Raw genomic sequence first — 25,055 nt, 5'->3', positions numbered from 1 at the left:
TGTCAGCGATTTACATCCCAGGCGTGGAGAACTGGGAGGCGGATTTTCTAAGTCGCCAGACTTTTCATCCGGGGGAGTGGGAACTTCATCCGGATGTCTTTGCTCAACTGATTCATCGTTGGGGCAAACCAGATCTGGATCTCATGGCGTCTCGCCAGAACGCCAAGCTTCCTTGTTACGGATCCAGGTCCAGGGACCCGGGAGCGGTGCTGATAGATGCTTTGACAGCCCCTTGGGTCTTCAACATGGCTTATGTGTTTCCACCATTTCCGATGCTTCCTCGTTTGATTGCCAAGATCAAACAGGAGAGAGCTTCAGTGATTCTGATAGCGCCTGCGTGGCCACGCAGGACCTGGTATGCAGACCTAGTGGACATGTCGTCCTGCCCACCGTGGTCTCTGCCTCTGAGGCAGGACCTTCTAATTCAGGGTCCTTTCAACCATCCAAATCTAATTTCTCTGAGGCTGACTGCATGGAGATTGAACGCTTGATTCTATCAAAGCGTGGCTTCTCGGAGTCGGTTATTGATACCTTAATACAGGCTAGGAAGCCTGTTACCAGAAGAATTTACCATAAGATATGGCGTAAATATTTATATTGGTGCAAATCCAAGAGTTACTCATGGAGTAAGGTTAGGATTCCTAGGATATTGTCTTTTCTACAAGAGGGTTTAGAAAAGGGCTCATCTGCTAGTTCGTTAAAGGGACAGATTTCTGCTCTGTCTATTCTTCTACACAAACGTCTGGCAGAAGTTCCAGATGTTCAGGCTTTAGCTAGGATTAAGCCTGTGTTTAAGACTGTTGCTCCGCCGTGGAGCTTAAACTTAGTTCTTAATGTTCTTCAAGGCGTTCCATTTGAACCCCTTCATTCCATTGATATCAAGCTGTTATCCTGGAAGGTTCTGTTTTTGATGGCTATTTCCTCGGCTCGAAGAGTCTGAGTTATCTGCCTTACATTGTTATTCTCCTTATCTGATTTTTCATTCAGACAAGGTAGTTCTGCGTACTAAACCTGGGTTCTTACCTAAGGTAGTTACTAACAGGAATATCAATCAAGAGATTGTTGTTCCATCACTGTGTCCTAACCCTTCTTCAAAGAAGGAACAACTTTTGCATAATCTGGATGTAGTCCGTGCCCTGAAGTTCTATTTGCAGGCAACTAAAGATTTTCGTCAAACTTCTTCCCTGTTTGTCGTTTACTCTGGACAGAGAAGAGGTCAAAAGGCTTCGGCTACCTCTCTCTCTTTTTGGCTTCGTAGCATAATACGCTTAGCCTATGAGACTGCTGGACAGCAGCCTCCTGAAAGGATTACAGCTCATTCTACTAGAGCTGTGGCTTCCACCTGGGCCTTTAAAAATGAGGCCTCTGTTGAACAGATTTGCAAGGCTGCAACTTGGTCTTCACTTCACACTTTTTCAAAATTTTACAAATTTGACACTTTTGCTTCTTTGGAGGCTATTTTTGGGAGAAAGGTGCTTCAGGCAGTGGTTCCTTCTGTTTAAGGTTCCTGCCTTGTCCCTCCCTTCATCCGTGTACTTTAGCTTTGGTATTGGTATTCCATAAGTAATGGATGACCCGTGGACTGACTACACTTAACAAGAGAAAACATAATTTATGCTTACCTGATAAATTTATTTCTCTTGTAGTGTAGTCAGTCCACAGCCCGCCCTGTCTTTAAGGCAGATCTAAATTTTAATTAAACTCCAGTCACCACTGCACCCTATGGTTTCTCCTTTCTCGTCTGGTTTTGGTCGAATGACTGAATATGACATGTGAGGGGAGGAGCTATATAGCAGCTCTGCTTGGGTGATCCTCTTGCAGCTTCCTGTTGGGAAGAGATATATTCCATAAGTAATGGATGACCCGTGGACTGACTACACTACAAGAGAAATAAATTTATCAGGTAAGCATAAATTATGTTTCTTTCATGTAATTAGCAAGAGTCCATGAGCTAGTGACGTATGGGATATACATTCCTACCAGGAGGGGCAAAGTTTCCCAAACCTCAAAATGCCTATAAATACACCCCTCACCACACCCACAAATCAGTTTTACAAACTTTGCCTCCTATGGAGGTGGTGAAGTAAGTTTGTGCTAGATTCTACGTTGATATGCGCTCCGCAGCAGGTTGGAGCCCGGTTTTCCTCTCAGCGTGCAGTGAATGTCAGAGGGATGTGAGGAGAGTATTGCCTGTTTGAATTCAATGATCTCCTTCTACGGGGTCAATTTCATAGGTTCTCTGTTATCGGTCGTAGAGATTCATCTCTTACCTCCCTTTTCAGATCGACAATATACTCTTATATATACCATTTCCTCTACTGATTCTCGTTTCAGTACTGGTTTGGCTTTCTACTACATGTAGATGAGTGTCCTGGGGTAAGTAAGTCTTATTTTCTGTGACACTCTAAGCTATGGTTGGGCACTTTTTATACAAAGTTCTAAATATATGTATTCAAACATTTATTTGCCTTGACTCAGGATGTTCAACATTCCTTATTTCAGACAGTCAGTTTCATATTTGGGATAATGCATATGAATAATTCATTTTTTTCTTACCTTAAAAATTTGACTTTCCCTGTGGGCTGTTAGGCTCGCGGGGGCTGAAAATGCTTCATTTTATTGCGTCATTCTTGGCGCAGACTTTTTTGGCGCAAAAATTTTCTGTTTCCGGCGTCATACGTGTCGCCGGAAGTTGCGTCATTTTTGACGTTCTTTTGCGCCAAGTGTCGGCGTTCCGGATGTGGCGTCATTTTTGGCGCCAAATAATGTGGGCGTCTTTTTTGGCGCGAAAAAATATGGGCGTCACTTTTGTCTCCACATTATTTGTCTCATTGATTTTTTGTTTTTGGTTGCTAGAAGCTTATTCTCTGGCATTTTTTTCCCATTCCTGAAACTGTCATTTAAGGAATTTGATCAATTTTGCTTTATATGCTTTTTCTATTACATATTGCAAGATGTCCCACGTTGAAGCTGAGTCAGAAGATACTTCTGGAATATACCTGCCTGGGGCTGGAGCTACCAAAGCTAAGTGTATCTACTGTAAACTTATGGTATCTGTTCTTCCAGCTGTTGTTTGTACTGTTTTGTCATGACAAACTGTTTATGCAGATAATATTTCCTTTAAGTACTGTTACATTACCTGTTGTTCCATCAACATCTAATACTCAGAGTGTTCCTGATAACATAAGAGATTTTGTTTTTAAAATCCATTAAGAAGGCTGTCTGTTATTCCTCCTTCTAGTAAATGTAAAAAGTCTTTTAAAACTTCTCATTTTTCAGATGAATTTTTAAATGAACATCATCATTCTGATTCTGATAATGGTTCTTCTGGTTCAGAGGTTTCTGTCTCAGAGGTTGATGCTGATAAATCTTCATATTTATTTAAAATGAAATTTATTCGTACTTTACTTAAAGAAGTCCTAATTGCATTAGAAATTGAGGATTCTGGTCCTCTTGATACTAAATCTAAACGTTTAGATAAGGTTTTTAAATCTCCTGTAGTTATTCCAGAAGTTTTTTCCTGTCCCTAGTGCTATTTCTGAAGTAATTTCCAGGGAATTGAATAATTTGGGTAATTCATTTACTCCTTCTAAACGTTTTAAGCAATTATATCCTGTGCCATCTGACAGATTAGAGTTTTGGGACAAAATCCCTAAAATTGATGGGGCTGTCTCTACTCTTGTTAAGCGTACTATTCTACGGCAGATGGTACTTCCTTATGGATCCTTTAGATAGGAAAATTGAATCCTTTCTAAGAAAAGCTTACTTGTGTTCAGGTAATCTTCTTAGACCTGCTATATCTTTAGCGGATGTTGCTGCAGCTTCATCTTTTGGTTAGAAGCTTTAGCGCAACAAGTAACAGAACATAATTCTCATAAGCATTTTTATTCTTCAACATGCTAATAATTTTATTTGTAATGCCATCTTTGATATCATTAGAGTTGATGAGAGGTATATGTCTCTAGCTATTTTAGCTAGAAGAGCTTTATGGCTTAAGACTTGGAATGCTGTTATGTCTTCTAAGTCTACTCTGCTTTCCCTTTCTTTCCAGGGTAATAATCGTTTTCATTCCTTTTGTCACAACAAGGAACAAAAACCTGATCCTTCATCCTCAGGAGCGGTATCAGTTTGGAAACCATCTCCAGTCTGGAATAAATCCAAGCCTTTTAGAAAATCAAAGCCAGCTCCTAAGTCCACATGAAGGTGCGGCCCTCATTCCAGCTCAGCTGGTAGGGGGCAGATTACGTTTTTTCTAAGAAATTTGGATCAATTCCATTCACAATCTTTGGATTCAGAACATTGTTTCAGAAGGGTACAGAATTGGCTTCAAGATAAGGCCTCCTGCAAAGAGATTTTTTTCTTTCCCGTGTCCCAGTAAACCCAGCGAAGGCTCAAGCATTTCTGAAATGTGTTTCAGATCTAGAGTTGGCTGGAGTAATTTTGCCAGTTCCAGTTCTGGAACAGGGACTGGGGTTTTTATTCAAATCTCTTCATTGTACCAAAGAAGGAAAATTCCTTCAGACCAGTTCTGGATCTAAAAATATTGAATCGTTATGTAAGGATACCAACATTCAAAATGGTAACTGTAAGGACTATCCTGCCTTTTGTTCAACAAGGGCATTATATGTCTACTATAGTTTTACAGGATGCATATCTGCATATTCCGATTCATCCAGATCACTATCAGTTTCTGAGATTCTCTTTCCTAGATAAGCATTACCAGTTTGTGGCTCTGCCGTTTGGCCTAGCTGCAGCTCCAAGAATTTTTTACGAAGGTTCTTGGTGCCCTTCTGTCTGTAATCAGAGAACAGGGTATTGTGGTATTCCTTATTTGGACGATATCTTGGTACTTGCTCAATCGTATTTTGAGAATTGTTAAGGCAGCAGAAAAGGGAAGTGAGTTAGATGTGATTGTACATTTAGGAACAAATGATCTGGCTAGTAATCATGTTGCTGCTGTTCAGAAAGAGTTTTGTGACCTAGGTAATCATTTAGAGACTGTGGCATCAACTCTATCATTTTCTGCTATTTTACCTGTGTATGGCCAGGAAGCAGGAAAGATGGAGCGGATAACATATATACTGGGGGACTTTAATTTGCCAGATATAGACTGGAAGATTCCTTCTGCCAGATCGGCTAGAAGCAGGTATATTCTTGAATCTCTGCTAGGGGAATCACTTGAACAATTAGTCAAGGAACCAACTCGTAAGGAAGCTATATTAGATCTAATACTTACAAACAGTGATACAGTTTCAGATGTGTCTGTAGGTGAGAACTTAGGATCCAGTGATCATCAATCTGTTTGGTTTAGTATTCATGTTCAGGAACTGTCCACCCAGACTAAAACAAAAGTTTTAGACTTTAGGACGGCAGATTTTTCATTAATGGGAGAATACCTAAAGAACTATTTAAAGGGGAAAACTCTTATTACAGGGGTTCAAGAACAGTGGGAATTTGTGAAAGGTGCCATTTTAGATGCAACCGCACACTGTATTAGACATGTCTGTAAAAGTAAAAGAAAGCGGAAACCAATTTGGTTTTCCAAAGAAGTAGCACATGCTGTAAAGACAAAAAAGATAGCTTATAAAAATTACAGACACACACAAGCAGATGATGATATGAAAATATGGAGACTCCAACAAAAAAAGACTAAGCAGTTAATTAGGAAGGTTAAAGCTCATGCAGAAGAGAAGATAGCACAGTCAGTAAAACATGGGGACAAAACATTCTTTAGATATATCAGTGAAAGAAGAAAAAATAAGGTAGGAATAGTAAAATTGAAATCAGTTGATGGTAGAATAATAGAAGGAGATAAGCAGATTGCAGACTGTCTCAATGATTACTTCTGTTCTGTTTTCACTAAAGATTGTGAAGATACAATGTCTACATTAAGGGATGCAACGCAAAATAGAAACAAGCTTAACAGTAATCTTTTTACAGAGGATGAGGTTTTGTTAGCATTATCAAAAATAAATGTTACAAAGGCAGTGGGTCCTGATAATATTCATCCAAGGGTTTTAAAAGAACTTCTATCAGTGCTAACTGTCCCATTAACTGATCTGTTTAATCAGTCACTATTAACAGGAGCTGTCCCAGATGATTGGAGAATAGCAAATGTAATACCCCTTCATAAAAAGGGCAGTAGAGAAGAATCTGGCAACTACAGGCCAGTTAGTTTAACTTCAGTAGTAGGGAAATTAATGGAAAGCCTCTTAAAAGAAAGAATTATGACTTACATAAAGACAAACAATTTAGAGGACCAAAATCAGCATGGTTTTACTTCAGGGAGATCATGTCAGACTAATCTAATTGACTTCTTTGATTATGTAACAAAAGTATTAGACAAGGGAGGAGCAGTTGATGTAGCATATCTAGATTTCAGCAAAGCATTTGACACCGTCCCACACAATAAACTTATTCACAAACTATATCTCCTTGGTCTAGATTCAAAAATTGTGAACTGGGTGGAATGCTGGCTTAAGGACAGAAAACAAAGTGTCTTAGTAAATGGAGTTCATTCAGCAGAGGGGGCTGTTACTAGTGGTGTTCCTCAGGGGTCAGTTCTGGGGCCTGTTTTGTTTAACATATTTATCTGCGATATCAGCAAAGGGCTACAGGGGAAAGTATGTCTCTTTGCAGATGATACAAAAATTTGCAACAGAGTGGATGTTCCAGGGGGGGTAGACAAAATGAGAAGTGATATACAACAATTGGAGGATTGGACAAATGACTGGGGTCTAAAGTTTAACACAGCAAAGTGTAAAATAATGCATTTAGGGAAGAAAAATCCAAATGTTAATTACAGACTCAATGACACTTTACTGACTGTTACAGACGAGGAACAGGACTTGTGAATTATTATTTCAGATGATTTAAAACTTAGTAAACAATGTAGTAATGCAGCGAGTAAGGCTAGCAGAATGCTTGGATGTATTGGTAGAGGTATTTGCAGCAGAAATAGTAAGGTTCTTATGCCACTTTATAGATCATTAGTTAGGCCTCATCTTGAGTATTGTGTGCAGTTCTGGAGACCATATCTTCAGAAGGATATTAACAAACTTGAATCTGTGCAAAGGAGGGCTACCAAAATGGTACATGGTCTAAAAAATAAAACTTACCAGGATAGGCTCAATGACCTAAATATGTATAGCTTAGAGGAGAGAAGGGAAAGAGGTGATATGATAGCAACTTTCAAGTACATTAAAGGGTTTAGTAAAACTGAGGCTGTGGGTATTTTACATAAAATCGAAAATTCAAGAACAAGGGGTCATGAGCTCAAGCTAAAGGGTAGTAGATTCAGAAGTAATTTGAGGAAGCACTTCTTTACAGAAAGAGTGATTGATTTATGGAATAAACTTCCTCAAGAGGTAGTAGCAACAAACACTGTGGGGGACTTTAAAAATGCATGGGACAAGCATAGGGCTATCCTACGAACTAGATAAGTTTATACTGTTAGGTAAGGTCGGGCAGACTTGCTGGGCCTATGGCTCTTATCTGCCGTCAATATCTATGTTTCTATGTTTCTATCTTCATATTTAGCAGAATCTCATTCGAATCGACTTGTGTTGTTTCTTCAACATCATGGTTGGAGGATCAATTTGCCAAAAAGTTCATTGATTCCTCAGACTTAGGTAACCTTTTTAGGTTTTCAGATAGATTCAGTATCCATGACTCTATCTTTGATAGACATGAGACATCGAAAGTTGATATCAGCTTGTCGAAACCTTCAGTCACAATCTTTCCCTTCGGTAGCCTTATGCATGGAAATTCTAGGTCTTATGACTGCGGCATCGGACGTGATCCCCTTTGCTCGTTTTCACATGCGGCCTCTTCAGCTCTGTATGCTGAACCAGTGGTGCAGGGATTACACAAAGATATCTCAATATCTTTAAAACCGATTGTACGACACTCTGACGTGGTGGACAGATCACCATCGTTTAGTTCAGGGGGCTTCTTTTGTTCTTCCGACCTGGACTGTAATTTCAACAGATGCAAGTCTTACAGGTTGGGGAGCTGTATGGGGGTCTCTGACAGCACAAGGGGTTTGGGAATCTCAGGAGGTGAGATTACCGATCAATATTTTGAAACTCCGTGCAATTTTCAGAGCTCTTCAGTCTTGGCCTCTTCTGAAGAGAGAATCGTTCATTTGTTTTCAGACAGACAATGTCACAACTGTGGCATACATCAATCATCAAGGAGGGACTCAGTCCTCTGGCTATGAAAGAAGTATCTCGAATTCTGGTTTGGGCGGAATCCAGCTCCTGTCTAATCTCTGCGGTTCATATTCCAGGAATAGACAATTGGGAAGCGGATTATCTCAGTCGCCAAACGTTGCATCCGGGCGAATGGTCTCTTCACCCAGAGGTATTTCTTCAGATTATTCAAATGTGGGAACTTCCAGAAATAGATCTGATGGCTTCTCATCTAAACAAGAAACTTCCCAGGTATCTGTCCAGATCCCGGGATCCTCAGGCGGAGGCAGTGGATGCATTATCACTTTCTTGGAAGTATCATCCTGCCTATATCTTTCCGCCTCTAGTTCTTCTTCCAAGAGTAATCTCCAAGATTCTGAAGGAATGCTCGTTTGTTCTGCTGGTAGCTCCAGCATGGCCTCACAGGTTTTGGTATGCGGATCTTGTCCGGATGGCCTTTTGCCAACCGTGGACTCTTCCGTTAAGACCAGACCTTCTGTCGCAAGGTCCTTTTTTCCATCAGGATCTCAAATCCTTAAATTTAAAGGTATGGAGATTGAACGCTTGATTCTTGGTCAAAGAGGTTTCTCTGACTCTGTGATTAATACTATGTTACAGGCTCGTAATTCTGTATCTAGAGAGTTATATTATAGAGTCTGGAAGACTTATATTTCTTGGTGTCTTTCTCATCATTTTTTCCTGGCATTCTTTTAGAATTCCGAGAATTTTACAGTTTCTTCAGGATGGTTTAGATAAAGGTTTGTCCGCAAGTTCCTTGAAAGGTCAAATCTCTGCTCTTTCTGTTCTTTTTCACAGAAAGATTGCTAATCTTCCTGATATTCATTGTTTTGTACAAGCCTTGGTTCGTATTAAACCTGTCATTGAGTCAATTTCTCCTCCTTGGAGTTTGAATTTGGTTCTGGGGGCTCTTCAAGCTCCTCCGTTTGAACTTATGCATTCATTGGACATTAAATTACTTTCTTGGAAAGTTTTGTTCCTTTTGGCCATCTCTTCTGCCAGAAGAGTCTCTGAATTGTCTGCTCTTTCTTGTGAGTCTCCTTTTCTGATTTTTCATCAGGATAAGGCAGTGTTGCGAACTTCTTTTGAATTTTTTACCTAAGGTTGTGAATTCCAACATTAGTAGAGAAATTGTAGTTCCTTCATTATGCCCTAATCCTAAGAATTCTAAGGAGAAATCATTGCATTCTTTGGATGTTTTTAGAGCTTTGAAATATTATGTTGAAGCTACTAAGACTTTCCGAAAGACTTCTAGTCTATTTGTCATCTTTTCCGGTTCTAGAAAAGGCCAGAAAGCTTCTGCCATTTCTTTGGCATCTTGGTTGAAATCTTTAATTCATCATGCCTATGTTGAGTCGGGTAAAACTCCGCCTCAGAGGATTACAGCTTATTCTACTAGGTCAGTTTCTACTTCCTGGGCGTTTAGGAATGAAGCTTCGGTTGATCAAATTTGCAAAGCAGCAACTTGGTCTTCTTTGCATACTTTTTCTAAATTCTACCATTTTGATGTGTCTTCTTCTTCTGAAGCAGTTTTTGGTAGAAAAGTACATAGCAGCTGTTTCAGTTTGAATCTTCTGCTTATGTTTTCATTTAAACTTTATTTTGGGTGTGGATTATTTTCAGCAGGAATTGGCTGTCTTTATTTTATCCCTCCCTCTCTAGTGACTCTTGCGTGGACAGATCCACATCTTGGGTAGTCATTATCCCATACGTCACTAGCTCATGGACTCTTGCTAATTACATGAAAGAAAACATAATTTATGTAAGAACTTACCTGATAAATTAATTTCTTTCATATTAGCAAGAGTCCATGAGGCCCACCCTTTTTTGTGGTGGTTATGATTTTTTTGTATAAAGCACAATTATTCCAATTCCTTGTTTTTTATGCTTTCACACTTTTTTCTTATCACCCCACTTCTTGGCTATTCGTTAAACTGAATTGTGGGTGTGGTGAGGGGTGTATTTATAGGCATTTTGAGGTTTGGGAAACTTTGCCCCTCCTGGTAGGAATGTATATCCCATAGTCACTAGCTCATGGACTCTTGCTAATATGAAAGAAATGAATTTATCAGGTAAGTTCTTACATAAATTATGTTTTTCTATGGACTCTGATAGACTCGGTGGACATGAAAATATTTGATCGAGGTCAGGAAATCAAAGATTTTGTCCACCTGCCGAGATCTTCATTCCATTCCTCGGCCGTCAGTGGCTCAGTGTATGGAGGTAATCGGACTAATGGTAGCGGCAATGGACATAGTTCCGTTTGCTCGCTTGCATCTCAGACCACTGCAACCATGCATGCTCAATCAGTGGAATGGGGATTATGCAGATTTATCTCCTCAGATAAATCAGGTTTAAGAGACCAGAGACTCTCTTCTTTGGTGGTTGTCACAGGATCATCTGTCCCAGGGAATGTTTTTCCGCAGGCCAGAATGGGTTGTAGTGACGACAGGCGACAGTCTTCTGGGCTGGGGTGCAGTCTGGAATTCCCTGAAAGCTCAGGGTTTGTGGACTCGGGAGGAGGCTCTCCTACCGATAAATATTCTGGCCAGATTCATCAGGTTTCAGTCGGACAACATCACGACTATGGCATATCAATCATCAGGGCGGAACAAAGAGTTCCTTAGCGATGATAGAGGTCTCAAGGATAATCCAATGGGCAGAGGCTCACTCTTACCATCTGCCAGCGATCTATATCCCAGGTGTAGAGAACTGGGAGGCAGATTTTCTAAGTCGTCAGACTTTTCATCCGGGGGAGTGGGAACTTCATCCGGGGGAGTGGGAATTCCATCCGGAGGTGTTTGCTCAGCTGGTGCGGCTATGGGGCACACCAGAGTTGGATCTGATGGCGTCTCGTCAGAATGCCAAACTTCCTCGTTACGGCTCCAGGTCAAGGGATCCTCAGGCTGTACTGATAGATGCTCTAGCAGTACCCTGGTCGTTCAACCTGGCTTATGTGTTTCCACCTTTCCCTCTCCTTCCACGTCTGATTGCCAGAATCAAACAGGAGAGGGTGTCGGTGATTTTGATAGCGCCTGCGTGGCCACGCAGGACTTGGTATGCAGATATGTCATCCCTTCCAGCATGGTCTCTGCCATTGAGACAGGACCTTCTGATTCAAGGTCCATTCAAGCATCCAAATCTAATTTCTCTGCAACTGACTACTTGGAGATTGAACGCTTGATTCTATCAAAGCGGGGTTTCTCCGAGTCAGTCATAAATACCTTGATTCAGGCTCGAAAGCCTGTTACCAGGAAAATTTATCATAAGATATGGCGTAAATATCTTTTTTGGTGCGAATCCAAAGGCTTCTCCTGGAGTAAAATCAGGATTCCTAGGATTGTCTTTTCTCCAAGAGGGATTGGAGAAAGGATTATCAGCTAGTTCCCTAAATGGACAGATATCTGCTCCGTCTATTTTGTTGCACAAGCGTCTGGCAGATGTTCCAGACGTTCTGGCTTTTTGTCAGGCTTTAGTTAGAATTAAGCCTGTGTTTAAACCTATTGCTCCGCCATGGAGTCTAAATTTAGTTCTTAGAGTTCTTCAGGGGGTTCCGTTTGAACCCATGCATTCCATAGATTTTAAGCTTTTATCTTGGCAAGTTTTGTTCCTAGTTGCTATCTCTTCAGCTCGAAGAGTTTCTGAACTATCTGCATTACAATGTGACTCACCTTATCTGGTGTTCCATGCTGATAAGGTGGTTTTGCGTACTAAGCCTGGGTTCCTACCTAAGGTTGTTACTAACAGGAATATCAATCAAGATATTGTTGTTCCTTCTTTGTGTCCTAATCCTTCTTGTAAGAAGGAATGTCTGTTGCTCAACTTGGACGTGGTTCGTGCTTTGAAATTTTATTTGCAGGCAACCAAAGATTTTTGTCAAACATCTTCTTTGTTTGTTGTCTATTCTGAAAAGGCTACGGCGACTTCTCTTTCCTTTTGGCGGGAAAGCATCATCCGTTTGGCTTATGAGACTGCTGGACAGCAGCCTCCTGAAAGGATTACAGCTCATTCTACTAGAGCGGTAGCTTCCACGTGGGCTTTTAAAAATGATGCTTCTGTTGAACAGATTTGTAAGGCTGCGACTTGGTCTTCGCTTCATACCTTTTCAAAATTTTACAAATTTGATACTTTTGCTTCTTCGGAGGCTATTTTTGGGAGAAAGGTTTTGCAAGCAGTGGTGCCTTCCGTTTAGGTTCCTGTCTTGTCCCTCCCTTCATCCGTGTCCTAAAGCTTTGGTATTGGTATCCCACAAGTTAGGATGAATCCGTGGACTCTGTACATCTTGCAAAAGAAAACAAAATTTATGCTTACCTGATAAATTTCTTTCTTTTGCGATGAGTCCACGGCCCGCCCTGTCTATTCAAAACAGACAGTATTTTTTTATGTTTACTTCAGTCACCTCTGCACCTTATAGTTTCTCCTTTTCTTCCTTGGTCTAAGGTTGAATGACTGGGGGGTGGAGTTAAGGGGGGAGCTATATAGACAGCTCTGCTGTGGTGCTCTCTTTGCTACTTCCTGTCAGGAAGTACAATATCCCACAAGTTAGGATGAATCCGTGGACTCCATACATCGCAAAAGAAAGAAATTTATCAGGTAAGCATAAATTTTGGTTTTGATAAAGCCGGAATGCCGGCGAAACATGTCAAGGAAGGGGAGTGAGATAGTGGGAGCTCTTTATTTTTAAACTTGCAGTAGTAATTTACCCTAATATTCTGATACTTAGTCGCAGCTAATGTGATACTGTTAATTAACATATGTAAATAGTAGGCTCGTTTGGGAGTGAATCCTGCATTAATTTAGACCTATTAAAAGCGCATGTTTTTATGTTGATATAGCCTAAAACAGATATACGGTGTGGAATATTATTAGTATTATTAGCCAGGATACCTAGTCGTAGTTAAACCAGGGCTAATAGCAAGCCACTTCAGAAGTGATTCCTGTATCCATCAAGACTTATTTAACCACAGATAATGTTAATGTATGGCGGTACAGCCTAACATATATGCGGTGTGGAATATTATAAGGTCTATTATACAGGGTGTATATAGGGATCCCTATTATAGAATATTTGCTAACATCCTGATCATCTGTATTTACATAGTTAATAACCTCACAGTAACCTAATTTCTTTCATGTAATTAGCAAGAGTCCATGAGCTAGTGACGTATGGGATATACATTCCTACCAGGAGGGGCAAAGTTTCCCAAACCTTAAAATGCCTATAAATACACCCCTCACCACACCCACAATTCAGTTTTACAAACTTTGCCTCCTATGGAGGTGGTGAAGTAAGTTTGTGCTAGATTCTACGTTGATATGCGCTCCGCAGCAGGTTGGAGCCTGGTTTTCCTCTCAGCGTGCAGTGAATGTCAGAGGGATGTGAGGAGAGTATTGCCTGTTTGAATTCAATGATCTCCTTCTACGGGGTCTATTAAATAGGTTCTCTGTTATCGGTCGTAGAGATTCATCTCTTACCTCCCTTTTCAGATCGACGATATACTCTTATATATATATATATATACCATTACCTCTGCTGATTTTCGTTTCAGTACTGGTTTGGCTTTCTACAAACATGTAGATGAGTGTCCTGGGGTAAGTAAGTCTTATTTTCTGTGACACTCTAAGCTATGGTTGGGCACTTTGTTTATAAAGTTCTAAATATATGTATTCAAACATTTATTTGCCTTGACTCAGGATGTTCAACATTCCTTATTTTCAGACAGTCAGTTTCATATTTGGGATAATGCACTTGAATCAAATATTTTTCTTACCTTAAAGATTTGACTTTTTTCCCTGTGGGCTGTTAGGCTCGCGGGGGCTGAAAATGCTTCATTTTATTGCGTCATTCTTGGCGCAGACTTTTTTGGCGCAAAAAATCTTTTCTGTTTCCGGCGTCATACGTGTCGCCGGAAGTTGCGTCATTTTTTACGTTCTTTTGCGCCAAAAATGTCGGCGTTCCGGACGTGGCGTCATTTTTGGCGCCAAAAGCATTTAGGCGCCAAATAATGTGGGCGTCTTATTTGGCGCTAAAAAAATATGGGCGTCGCTTTTTGTCTCCACATTATTTAAGTCTCATTTTTTCTTTGCTTCTGGTTGCTAGAAGCTTGTTCCTTGGCATTTTTTCCCATTCCTGAAACTGTCATTTAAGGAATTTGATCAATTTTGCTTTATATGTTGTTTTTTCTATTACATATTGCAAGATGTCTCACGTTGCATCTGAGTCAGAAGATACTTCAGGAAAATCGCTGTCTGGTGCTGGAACTACCAAAGCTAAGTGTATCTGCTGTAAACTTTTGGTAGCTATTCCTCCAGCTGTTGTTTGTATTAATTGTCATGACAAACTTGTTAATGCAGATAATATTTCCTTTAGTAATGTACCATTACCTGTTGCAGTTCCATCAACATCTAATGTTCAGAATGTTCCTGATAACATAAGAGATTTTGTTTCTGAATCCATCAAGAAGGCTATGTCTGTTATTCCTCCTTCTTGTAAACATAAAAAATCTTTTAAAACTTCTCTTTATACAGATGAATTTTTAAATGAACATAATCATTCTGATTCTAATGACTCTTCTGGTTCAGAGGATTCTGTCTCAGAGATTGATGCTGATAAATCTTCATATTTATTTAAAATGGAATTTATTCGTTCTTTACTTAAAGAAGTACTAATTGCTTTAGAAATTGAGGATTCTGGTCCTCTTGATACTAAATCTAAACGTTTAGATAAGGTCTTTAAATCTCCTGTGGTTATTCCAGAAGTTTTTCCTGTTCCTGGTGCTATTTCTGAAGTAATTTCCAGAGAATGGAATAATTTGGGTAATTCATTTACTCCTCCTAAACGTTTTAAGCAATTATATCCTGTGCCGTCTGACAGATTAGAATTTTGGGACAAAATCCCTAAAGTTGATGGGGCTATTTCTACCCTTGCTAAACGTACTACTATTCCTACGTCAGATGGTACTTCGTTTAAGGATCCTTTAGATAGGAAAATTGAATCCTTTCTAAGAAAAGCTTATCTGTGTTCAGGTAATCTTCTTAGACCTGCTATATCATTGGCTGATGATGCTGCAGCTTCAACTTTTTGGTTGGAAACTTTAGCGCAACAAGTAACAGATCATGATTCTCATAATATTATTATTCTTCTTCAACATGCTAACAATTTTATCTGTGATGCCATTTTTGATATTATCAGAGTTGATGTCAGGTTTATGTCTCTAGCTATTTTAGCTAGAATAGCTTTATGGCTTAAAACTTGGAATGCTGATATGTCTTCTAAATCGACTCTACTTTCCATTTCTTTCCAGGGTAACAAATTATTTGGTTCTCAGTTGGATTCTATTATCTCGACTATTATCTATTATCTCGATTATCTTACTGGTGGGAAAGGAACTTTTTTACCACAGGATAAAAAATCTAAGGGTAAAAACAGGGATAATAATAGTTTTCGTTCCTTTCGTTTCAACAAAGAACAAAAGCCTGATCCTTCATCCTCAGGAGCAGTTTCAGTTTAGAAACCATCTCCAGTCTGGAATAAATCCAAGCCTTCTAGAAAAGCAAAGCCAGCTTCTAAGTCCACATGAAGGTGCGGCCCTCATTCCAGCTCAGCTGGTAGGGGGCAGGTTACGTTTTTTCAAAGAAATTTGGATCAATTCTGTTCACAATCTTTGGATTCAGAACATTGTTTCAGAAGGGTACATAATTGGTTTCAAGATAAGACCTCCTGCAAAGAGATTTTTTCTTTCCCGTGTCCCAGTAAATCTAGTGAAAGCTCAAGCATTTCTGAAATGTGTTTCAGATCTAGAGTTGGCTGGAGTAATTATGCCAGTTCCAGTTCTGGAACAGGGGCTGGGGTTTTATTCAAATCTCTTCATTGTACCAAAGAAGGAGAACTCCTTCAGACCAGTTCTGGATCTAAAAATATTGAATCGTTATGTAAGGATACCAACATTCAAAATGGTAACTGTAAGGACTATCTTGCCTTTTGTTCAGCAAGGGCATTATATGTCCACAATAGATTTACAGGATGCATATCTGCATATTCCGATTCATCCAGATCATTATCAGTTCCTGAGATTCTCTTTTCTGGACAAGCATTACCAGTTTGTGGCTCTGCCGTTTGGCCTAGCTACAGCTCCAAGAATTTTTACAAAGGTTCTCGGTGCCCTTCTGTCTGTAATCAGAGAACAGGGTATTGTGGTATTTCCTTATTTTGACGATATCTTGGTACTTGCTCAGTCTTTACATTTAGCAGAATCTCATACGAATCGACTTGTGTTGTTTCTTCAAGATCATGGTTGGAGGATCAATTCACTAAAAAGTTCATTGATTCCTCAGACAAGGGTAACCTTTCTGGGTTTCCAGATAGATTCATTGTCCATGACTCTGTCTTTGACAGACAAGAGACGTCTAAAATTGATTTCAGCTTGTCAAAACCTTAAGTCACAATCATTCCCTTCGGTAGCCTTATGCATGGAAATTCTAGGTCTTATGACTGCTGCATCGGACGCGATCCCCTTTGCTCGTTTTCACATGCGACCTCTTCAGCTCTGTATGCTGAATCAATGGTGCAGGGATTACACAAAGATATCTCAATTAATATCTTTTAAAACTGATTGTACGACACTCTCTAACGTGGTGGACAGATCACCATCGTTTAATTCAGGGGGCTTCTTTTGTTCTTCCGACCTGGACTGTAATTTCAACAGATGCAAGTCTTACAGGTTGGGGAGCTGTGTGGGGATCTCTGACGGCACAAGGAGTTTGGGAATCTCAGGAGGTGAGATTACCGATCAATATTTTGGAACTCCGTGCAATTTTCAGAGCTCTTCAGTCTTGGCCTCTTCTGAAGAGAGAATCGTTCATTTGTTTTCAGAAAGACAATGTCACAACTGTGGCATACATCAATCATCAAGGAGGGACTCACAGTCCTCTGGCTATGAAAGAAGTATCTCGAATTCTGGTTTGGGCGGAATCCAGCTCCTGTCTAATCTCTGCGGTTCATATCCCAGGTATAGACAATTGGGAAGCGGATTATCTCAGTCGCCAAACGTTGCATCCGGGCGAATGGTCTCTTCACCCAGAGGTATTTCTTCAGATTGTTCAAATGTGGGAGCTTCCAGAAATAGATCTGATGGCGTCTCATCTAAACAAGAAACTTCCCAGGTATCTGTCCAGATCCCGGGATCCTCAGGCGGAAGCAGTGGATGCATTATCACTTCCTTGGAAGTATCATCCTGCCTATATCTTTCCGCCTCTAGTTCATCTTCCAAGAGTAATCTCCAAGATTCTGAAGGAATGCTCGTTTGTTCTGCTGGTAGCTCCGGCATGGCCTCACAGGTTTTGGTATGCGGATCTTGTCCGGATGGCCTCTTGCCATCCGTGGACTCTTCCGCTAAGACCAGACCTTCTGTCGCAAGGTCCTTTTTTCCATCAGGATCTGAAATCCTTAAATTTAAAGGTATGGAGATTGAACGCTTGATTCTTGGTCAAAGAGGTTTCTCTGACTCTGTGATTAATACTATGTTACAGGCTCGTAAATCTGTATCCAGAGATATATATTATAGAGTCTGGAAGACTTATATTTCTTGGTGTCTTTCTCATCATTTTTCTTGGCATTCTTTTAGAATTCCGAGAATTTTACAGTTTCTTCAGGATGGTTTAGATAAAGGTTTATCCGCAAGTTCTTTGAAAGGACAAATCTCTGCTCTTTCTGTTCTTTTTCACAGAAAGATTGCTAATCTTCCTGATATTCATTGTTTTGTACAAGCTTTGGTTCGTATAAAACCTGTCATTAAGTCAATTTCTCCTCCTTGGAGTTTGAATTTGGTTCTTGGGGCTCTTCAAGCTCCTCCTTTTGAACCCATGCATTCATTGGACATTAAATTACTTTCTTGGAAAGTTTTGTTCCTTTTGGCGATCTCTTCTGCCAGAAGAGTCTCTGAATTATCTGCTCTTTCTTGTGAGTCTCCTTTTCTGATTTTTCATCAGGATAAGGCGGTGTTGCGAACTTCTTTTGAATTTTTACCTAAGGTTGTGAATTCCAACAACATTAGTAGAGAAATTGTGGTTCCTTCATTATGTCCTAATCCTAAGAATTCTAAGGAGAAATAGTTGCATTCTTTGGATGTTGTTAGAGCTTTGAAATATTATGTTGAAGCTACTAAGTCTTTCCGAAAGACTTCTAGTCTATTTGTTATCTTTTCCGGTTCTAGAAAAGGCCAGAAAGCTTCTGCCATTTCTTTGGCATCTTGGTTGAAATCTTTAATTCATCATGCCTATGTTGAGTCGGGTAAAACTCCGCCTCAAAGGATTACAGCTTATTCTACTAGGTCAGTTTCTACTTCCTGGGCGTTTTGGAAAGAAGCTTCGGTTGATCAGATTTGCAAAGCAGCAACTTGGTTCTCTTTGCATACTTTTACTAAATTCTACCATTTTGATGTATTTTCTTCTTCTGAAGCAGTTTTTGGTAGAAAAGTACTTAAGGCAGCGGTTTCTGTTTGAATCTTCTGTTTATGTTTTTCATTAAACTTTATTTTGGGTGTGGATTATTTTCAGCAGGAATTGGCTGTCTTTATTTTATCCCTCCCTCTCTAGTGACTCTTGCGTGGAAAGATCCACATCTTGGGTAGTCATTATCCCATACGTCACTAGCTCATGGACTCTTGCTAATTACATGAAAGAAAACATAATTTATGTAAGAACTTACCTGATAAATTCATTTCTTTCATATTAGCAAGAGTCCATGAGGCCCGCCCTTTTTTGTGGTGGTTATGATTTTTTTGTATAAAGCACAATTATTCCAATTCCTTATTTTATATGCTTTCGCACTTTTTTCTTATCACCCCACTTCTTGGCTAGTCGTTAAACTGAATTGTGGGTGTGGTGAGGGGTGTATTTATAGGCATTTTAAGGTTTGGGAAACTTTGCCCCTCCTGGTAGGAATGTATATCCCATACGTCACTAGCTCATGGACTCTTGCTAATATGAAAGAAATGAATTTATCAGGTAAGTTCTTACATAAATTATGTTTTTGCTCATAAGAATTGTGCTAATCCTGCAATGATAATTTAATGTGTATATAGACCACTGACATTTGTATCACAATATTAAGTACATGCCAGCACTATTTAGTGTCTATTCACAAAATACTCCGTATATATCTAGAGGATACATTGACTTATTACTTACTTGCTTATGTGGTGATAGTGACGTTATATTTCTATCAGTTAGCAATCTAGTTGAGGCAGTAGTGGATCTTGCTATATACCTAGCAAAGTGACTTATATTTACTGTTGGGTTCAGTAACCATTCACAAGGCGACCTCTTTTGATGTAATATATCCGGTACTCATAATCGGGGTACATTACTGCTAGCATTTTAGTTTTAATTTACCGATTTTTTTTTTTTTAACGTTTTTGCCTGGCGCCCAGCAACTCCTAGCTGTGTGTGCGCGCATGCCTGGCGCCCTGCAACTCCCGGCTGTGTGTGTGTGCGCGCGTGCCTGGCGCCCTGCAACTCCCGGCTGTGTGTGTGCGCGCGCGTGCCTGGCGCCCTGCAACTCCCGGCTGTGTGTGCGTGCGTGCCTGGCGCCCTGCAACTCCCGGCTGTGTGTGTGTGTGTGTGCACGCGCGTGCCTGGCGCCCTGCAACTCCCGGCTGTGTGTGTGTGCGCGCGCGTGCCTGGCGCCCTGCAACTCCCGGCTGTGTGTGTGTGCGCGCGTGCCTGGCGCCCTGCAACTCCCGGCTGTGTGTGTGTGCGCGCGCGCGTGCCTGGTGCCCTGCAACTCCCGGCTGTGTGTGTGTGCGCGCGTGCCTGGCGCCCTGCAACTCCCGGCTGTGTGCACGCGCGTGCCTGGCGCCCTGCAACTCCCGGCTGTGTGTGTGCACGCGCGTGCCTGGTGCCCTGCAACTCCCGGCTGTGTGTGTGCGCGCGCGCGCGTGCCTGGCGTCCTGCAACTCCCGGCTGTGTGTGTGCGCGCGTGCCTGGTGCCCTGCAACTCCCGGCTGTGTGCGCGCGCGTGCCTGGCGCCCTGCAACTCCCGGCTGTGTGTGCGCGCGAGTGCCTGGCGCCCTGCAACTCCCGGCTGTGTGTGTGCGCGCGCGTGCGCCTGGCGTCCTGCAACTCCCGGCTGTGTGTGTGTGCGCGCGTGCGCCTGGCGTCCTGCAACTCCCGGCTGTGTGTGTGCGCGCGTGCCTGGCGCCCGTACAACTCCCGGCTGTGTGTGTGTGCGCGTGCCTGGCGCCCGTACAACTCCCGGCTGTGTGTGTGTGCGCGTGCCTGGCGCCCGTACAACTCCCGGCTGTGTGTGTGTGCGCGTGCCTGGCGCCCGTACAACTCCCGGCTGTGTGTGTGTGCGCGTGCCTGGCGCCCGTACAACTCCCGGCTGTGTGTGTGTGCGCGTGCCTGGCGCCCGTACAACTCCCGGATGTGTGTGCGCGCGCGTGCCTGGCACCCTGCAACTCCCGGCTGTGTGTGTGCGCGCGTGCCTGGCGCCCTGCAACTCCCGGCTGTGTGTGCGCGCGTGCCTGGTGCCCTGCAACTCCCGGCTGTGTGTGTGTGCGTGCCTGGTGCCCTGCAACTCCCGGCTGTGTGTGTGCGTGCCTGGTGCCCTGCAACTCCCGGCTGTCTGTGTGTGAGCGTGCCTGGCGCCCTGCAACTCCCGGCTGTCTGTGCGTGTGCCTGGTGCCCTGCAACTCCCGGCTGTGTGTGTGCGCGCGTGCCTGGCGCCCTGCAACTCCCGGCTGTGCGCGCGCGGTTACCCCCTGCAACTCCCGGCTGTGCGCGCTCATTTTGTCAGTCTAGGATTCAGTAGCTGCATATGCATAGCATGCCACTGACTATATGCTCTAATCAGGCCATGTGTCATTCTCCCATTGGTAGCAGAGCCGATAGCCAGGGCACAATACACGGCATAGCCTTTTTATATAACAGTGGAATCTTGTTCTGGTTACTAAACTCTCTAACGTAGACTTTAAAGTTAGTGTCGCCTAATACAATGTTTAGTCTTAGGTGGGAGAGGAGTTGTCTATAGCGTTACATGAATGGTAGAAGAAGAGTGCAGTCTCATGCAGCTAATCTGTTTCTTCTCTTTCAGGTATTTGCTATTCTATCACAAGCAGTTTCTGGAGTATGAGTAACTTTATTCAGATTTTTTTCTGAAACATGTAAAGATTATAAACAAAACTAAAGCCTTCTGAGAGGACACACAAACCTACCTGAAATGTACAAACAAAGCAGACATTACAGCGGAGCAACGCCGATATCACCCCTGCCCGGCTGCCTGGTGGATGAGCCATTCAGGTCATGGCACACGTGGGAGCCAGCGAACAAGCCGGGAAGGCAGAGGGATATTGAGAAACTCTGGCACTAAACATCTCACATTGAGCTTCTGGGAATGTGTGGGAAGGCTGGGAGGGGGGGAATACCATCAATAAAGCATCCTCTCCATTATGGTGCTTGAGCTCCAGCTGACCAATCACAAATCTTCTAATTATGAAAAGTCAAGCCCAGATTGGATGCATGTTGGACTGGCAGCCCTGTGGGACACGACGAGGCCAGGTTGGTATATACAAATCACGGATGAAACGGAGGACAAGTATCTCTCCATTTGTGAATTTTAGTTATGAAATAAATACAGTATGAAAATATTAAGATATCTGTGTTTCTCAGACAGCATTAAGGATCCTGAATTATGGACTGAAGCTACATTTACTGAGACAGGTTTTCAGTATAAATGTTTTCATTTGAACTGCTCCTGAAAGGCCGGACATGATATTTTTATTTTTGTTTGTTTTTTGTTTTTTCAGATGTGTTTTTATTTGTCCGTCGATTGATAGCAAACTTTGTTTTCTTTTCATTAATGCAGTCATGAGTAAAAATGAAAACCACAAATGAATTGGCATGATGTACTGTGCATCTGGTGTGAAGTGTTCTTGTGTCCTGCACCGTATCACACTATTGCAGAGTATTTAGTGAGGTCTTGTTCACTGAGAGCTGTGTCTGGGCTACCTCTTAATGTCACCTAACCAGGGAAATAGAGCTGGAAGCAAAAGGTTATCTTTGTGATTTTCACCCTGGGCTGAAATAACTATTCAGACCTTGACAGGTTAGAGAGTTTATTGACTTGACAAACACACTGCAGTAGAGAGAAAAATACAGGTCATTCCCCAACCCAGGTATTTATACACATGGGACAGGGCATTCCTCATCTCCATATCTATAAATACAGTTCATGACTCGCTAACTAATGCAAGGGTTGTTACAATATAAGGAAATAATATCTGTTGCACCGTTAAAGGATTATAATAGTGCTATAGGTTTGAACAGCAAAACACCCAGATCTAAATGTGTATTCTAAACAAATCACTTATTTTGTTTTATAAAACGCAGCCTCAGAGTATCAGAATATATATTTTGTCATTTATGGCATGACATCATGAACAAGAGCCCACAGAAATAGCTGCATGACACACAGCATATAAGTCCACTAGTTTGCATTTCTTTCTAATGACACGATGAGTCCACGGATCATCTAATTACTATTGGGAATATCACTCCTGCCCAGCAGGAGGCGGCAAAGAGCACCCAGCAAAGCTGTTAAATATCACCTCCCTTCCCTCCAACCCCAGTCATTCTCTTTGCCTACGTTAGAGTAAGGAAGTGGTAAAGCTAGGTGTCTGAAAAGATTCTTCAATAAAGATTTTTTTTTTATTGCAGTACAAGTATGTGCTGTTTTTACTCCAGGGTGTAGCTGTAGTCCATTTCAGTCTCTTCAGCAGAGCATTGGTGGCTTTTAAGCAAAGGGAACTTGTGGGACATAATTTACTGCGCCGCCCTCATATTTAAATAAGTGCTGCCATTATTATTATTCCACAGGTCCATGTGAGGGAAAGGACCTCTCAAACCTAGTGAGCTGCCTTGCTGCCAGGCAGATTTTATTGAAGTTAGTGCTAATTTTATTTTCTTAAGCTGCTTTAAGGAACAAATGATGGCACTTTATTATTTCCCTGCATGGGATGTTTATTACATTTCTCCTAGTGTTAAGGGGAGTGTGTAAGGCAGTGTTTGCAGGCACTGGAGGAGAACTTGGCTCAATGTTTGTGATATTTCTGTTATTATAAGGAAGATTCACTTTAAATGTCGGACAGACGTTATTTGACACGCCCTTGATGGGCGGTGCTTGTGTGGCTGTAATTTTAGCTGTTGCACACTTATTATTCTCTCTTCCTGTATAGGAGGAGAAATTCATTGCAGCTTGCAATTTTTTGTGCGGAACGGACAAACGGTCGTTAAACAATCATTTGTGATATCATTTGTAGCAGCTCTGATTGTTTACTCACACGGAGACTGTTTTTTCATACACATATTTCCTGTATAAACATAGGCACCTCAGCATTGCTTTAAAAATAAAGCAGTTTAGTTTTAAAATTTAAAGAAACTTTAGCGGTTTTGTCTAAATAAAATTATTAAAGTTTGAATAATTTTAAAGATGGATAATAACTCTGTTATAGATTACAGATGTCCTTTATGTTTGAATGCTAACATTGAACCACCAATTGCTTTCTGTTCCTTATGTGTTGAGAGAATATTACATTTTAAGGATAGACTTTTTGAGCCAATATTGTCTAAGACGGATGCTGTCCAGGAGTCTTCTGACAATGTTCAAAATATGCCGCATATTTCTCCTCCGGTGTCCCAAATGTTACTATCCATAAATACAGTGCCCTGGGGTCTCTTTGCAAGACATTGCTTCCTTTATGTCTTCTGCAGTTTTCTGATGAGTTGTCTGCCTTTCCCATCCTACAGGGAAAAAGCGCAAGAGGAAGTCTGAACAATCAGTGCAGTGCGTAAGGTGTCTGACTCATTCTTGGCTATTCAGAATATTCCCTCTCATAGATCTGATGAGTCGTCGTCTTCGGTAGCATCTGAGGGTAAGATCTCAGATTCTGACAGTGTAATTCCTCCTCCTGATGCTGAAGTTGTACCTTCCATGCTGGGATGTTTTCCCGTACCAGATCGGGCTACAGAATTTAAGTTAAAGCAAAAAGTTAATTCTCCCTTCCGTAAATGGACAGTCTCCCGCTCCTTGCCATCAAACACCATGCAGTCTTATAATCACAGTCACAATGTGCTTGCATGCTCCATTAGAATAGGAAGCAAGTACACACATATATATATATATATATATATACACGTAGGACTCACTTGTCACAGGTGTCCGGTGCTCGGTCCTAGGGGAGGAATGAACCCTTCTCGCCTCCTGTAGGGCTCCGGTTCCTTTCGTCCGCTCCCCTCCTCAAGCCGCCGCTGCCTGTGATTCCGTCCGTGTAAGCGTGTCTGTGCTCCGTTCCATTGAGCGTGTGACGTCACTTCCCTTGCACCGCTCGTGTCCGTCCGACTGCGATGGATCAGTGGAGTCAGGTGCAATAGGTAACTTAGTAATACCGAGATCTCCTTGCTGGTTAGATTGCAGATATGTAGAGAAAGAAATGAGGGGATCCGGAATCTTGTAAATCTCAATCCATTGCTATGACTACGGCGGGGAAAGCCGAAACGCGCCAGCAGTAGTGACCACCACCCAGTGCTGTACCACAGTATGCTGTAACAAGTGTTGTTGCTACAATTTTAACCCAATAAAACTTGGATTGAGATTTACAAGATTCCGGATCCCCTCATTTCTTTCTCTACATATCTACAGAATTTAAGGAATGAGAGAAGCCGGGTATTCCCTTTTCTCCTATTTTTAAGATGTTTCCCATTGATGACTCTATTAAGGAGTCTTGGCAAATGGTCCCCAAGGGGAAGGGGCAATTTCCACTTTAGCTAAGAGAACTACAATTCCCATAG

General features: G+C 41.7%; 1 protein-coding gene across 1 annotated transcript in view; it reads left to right on the top strand.

The window, feature by feature from the left end:
* The window catches only part of USP22 (ubiquitin specific peptidase 22), a gene marked incomplete in the record, with an annotated part of 358,413 nt that extends 336,291 nt beyond the window's left edge, over positions 1 to 22,122 (top strand). Inside the window, 1 exon segment of the mRNA XM_053694724.1 lies at positions 21,304 to 22,122. Within this exon segment, the coding sequence (XP_053550699.1) occupies positions 21,304 to 21,346 (43 nt within the window).
* Between the last annotated feature and the right edge of the window lie 2,933 nt (positions 22,123 to 25,055).

Source organism: Bombina bombina, chromosome 11, assembly GCF_027579735.1.
Source record: "Bombina bombina isolate aBomBom1 chromosome 11, aBomBom1.pri, whole genome shotgun sequence".
NCBI lineage: Eukaryota > Metazoa > Chordata > Amphibia > Anura > Bombinatoridae > Bombina > Bombina bombina.
The sequence above is the reverse complement of the archived record's forward strand: the minus strand, read 5'-3'. Positions and strand labels throughout refer to the sequence as shown.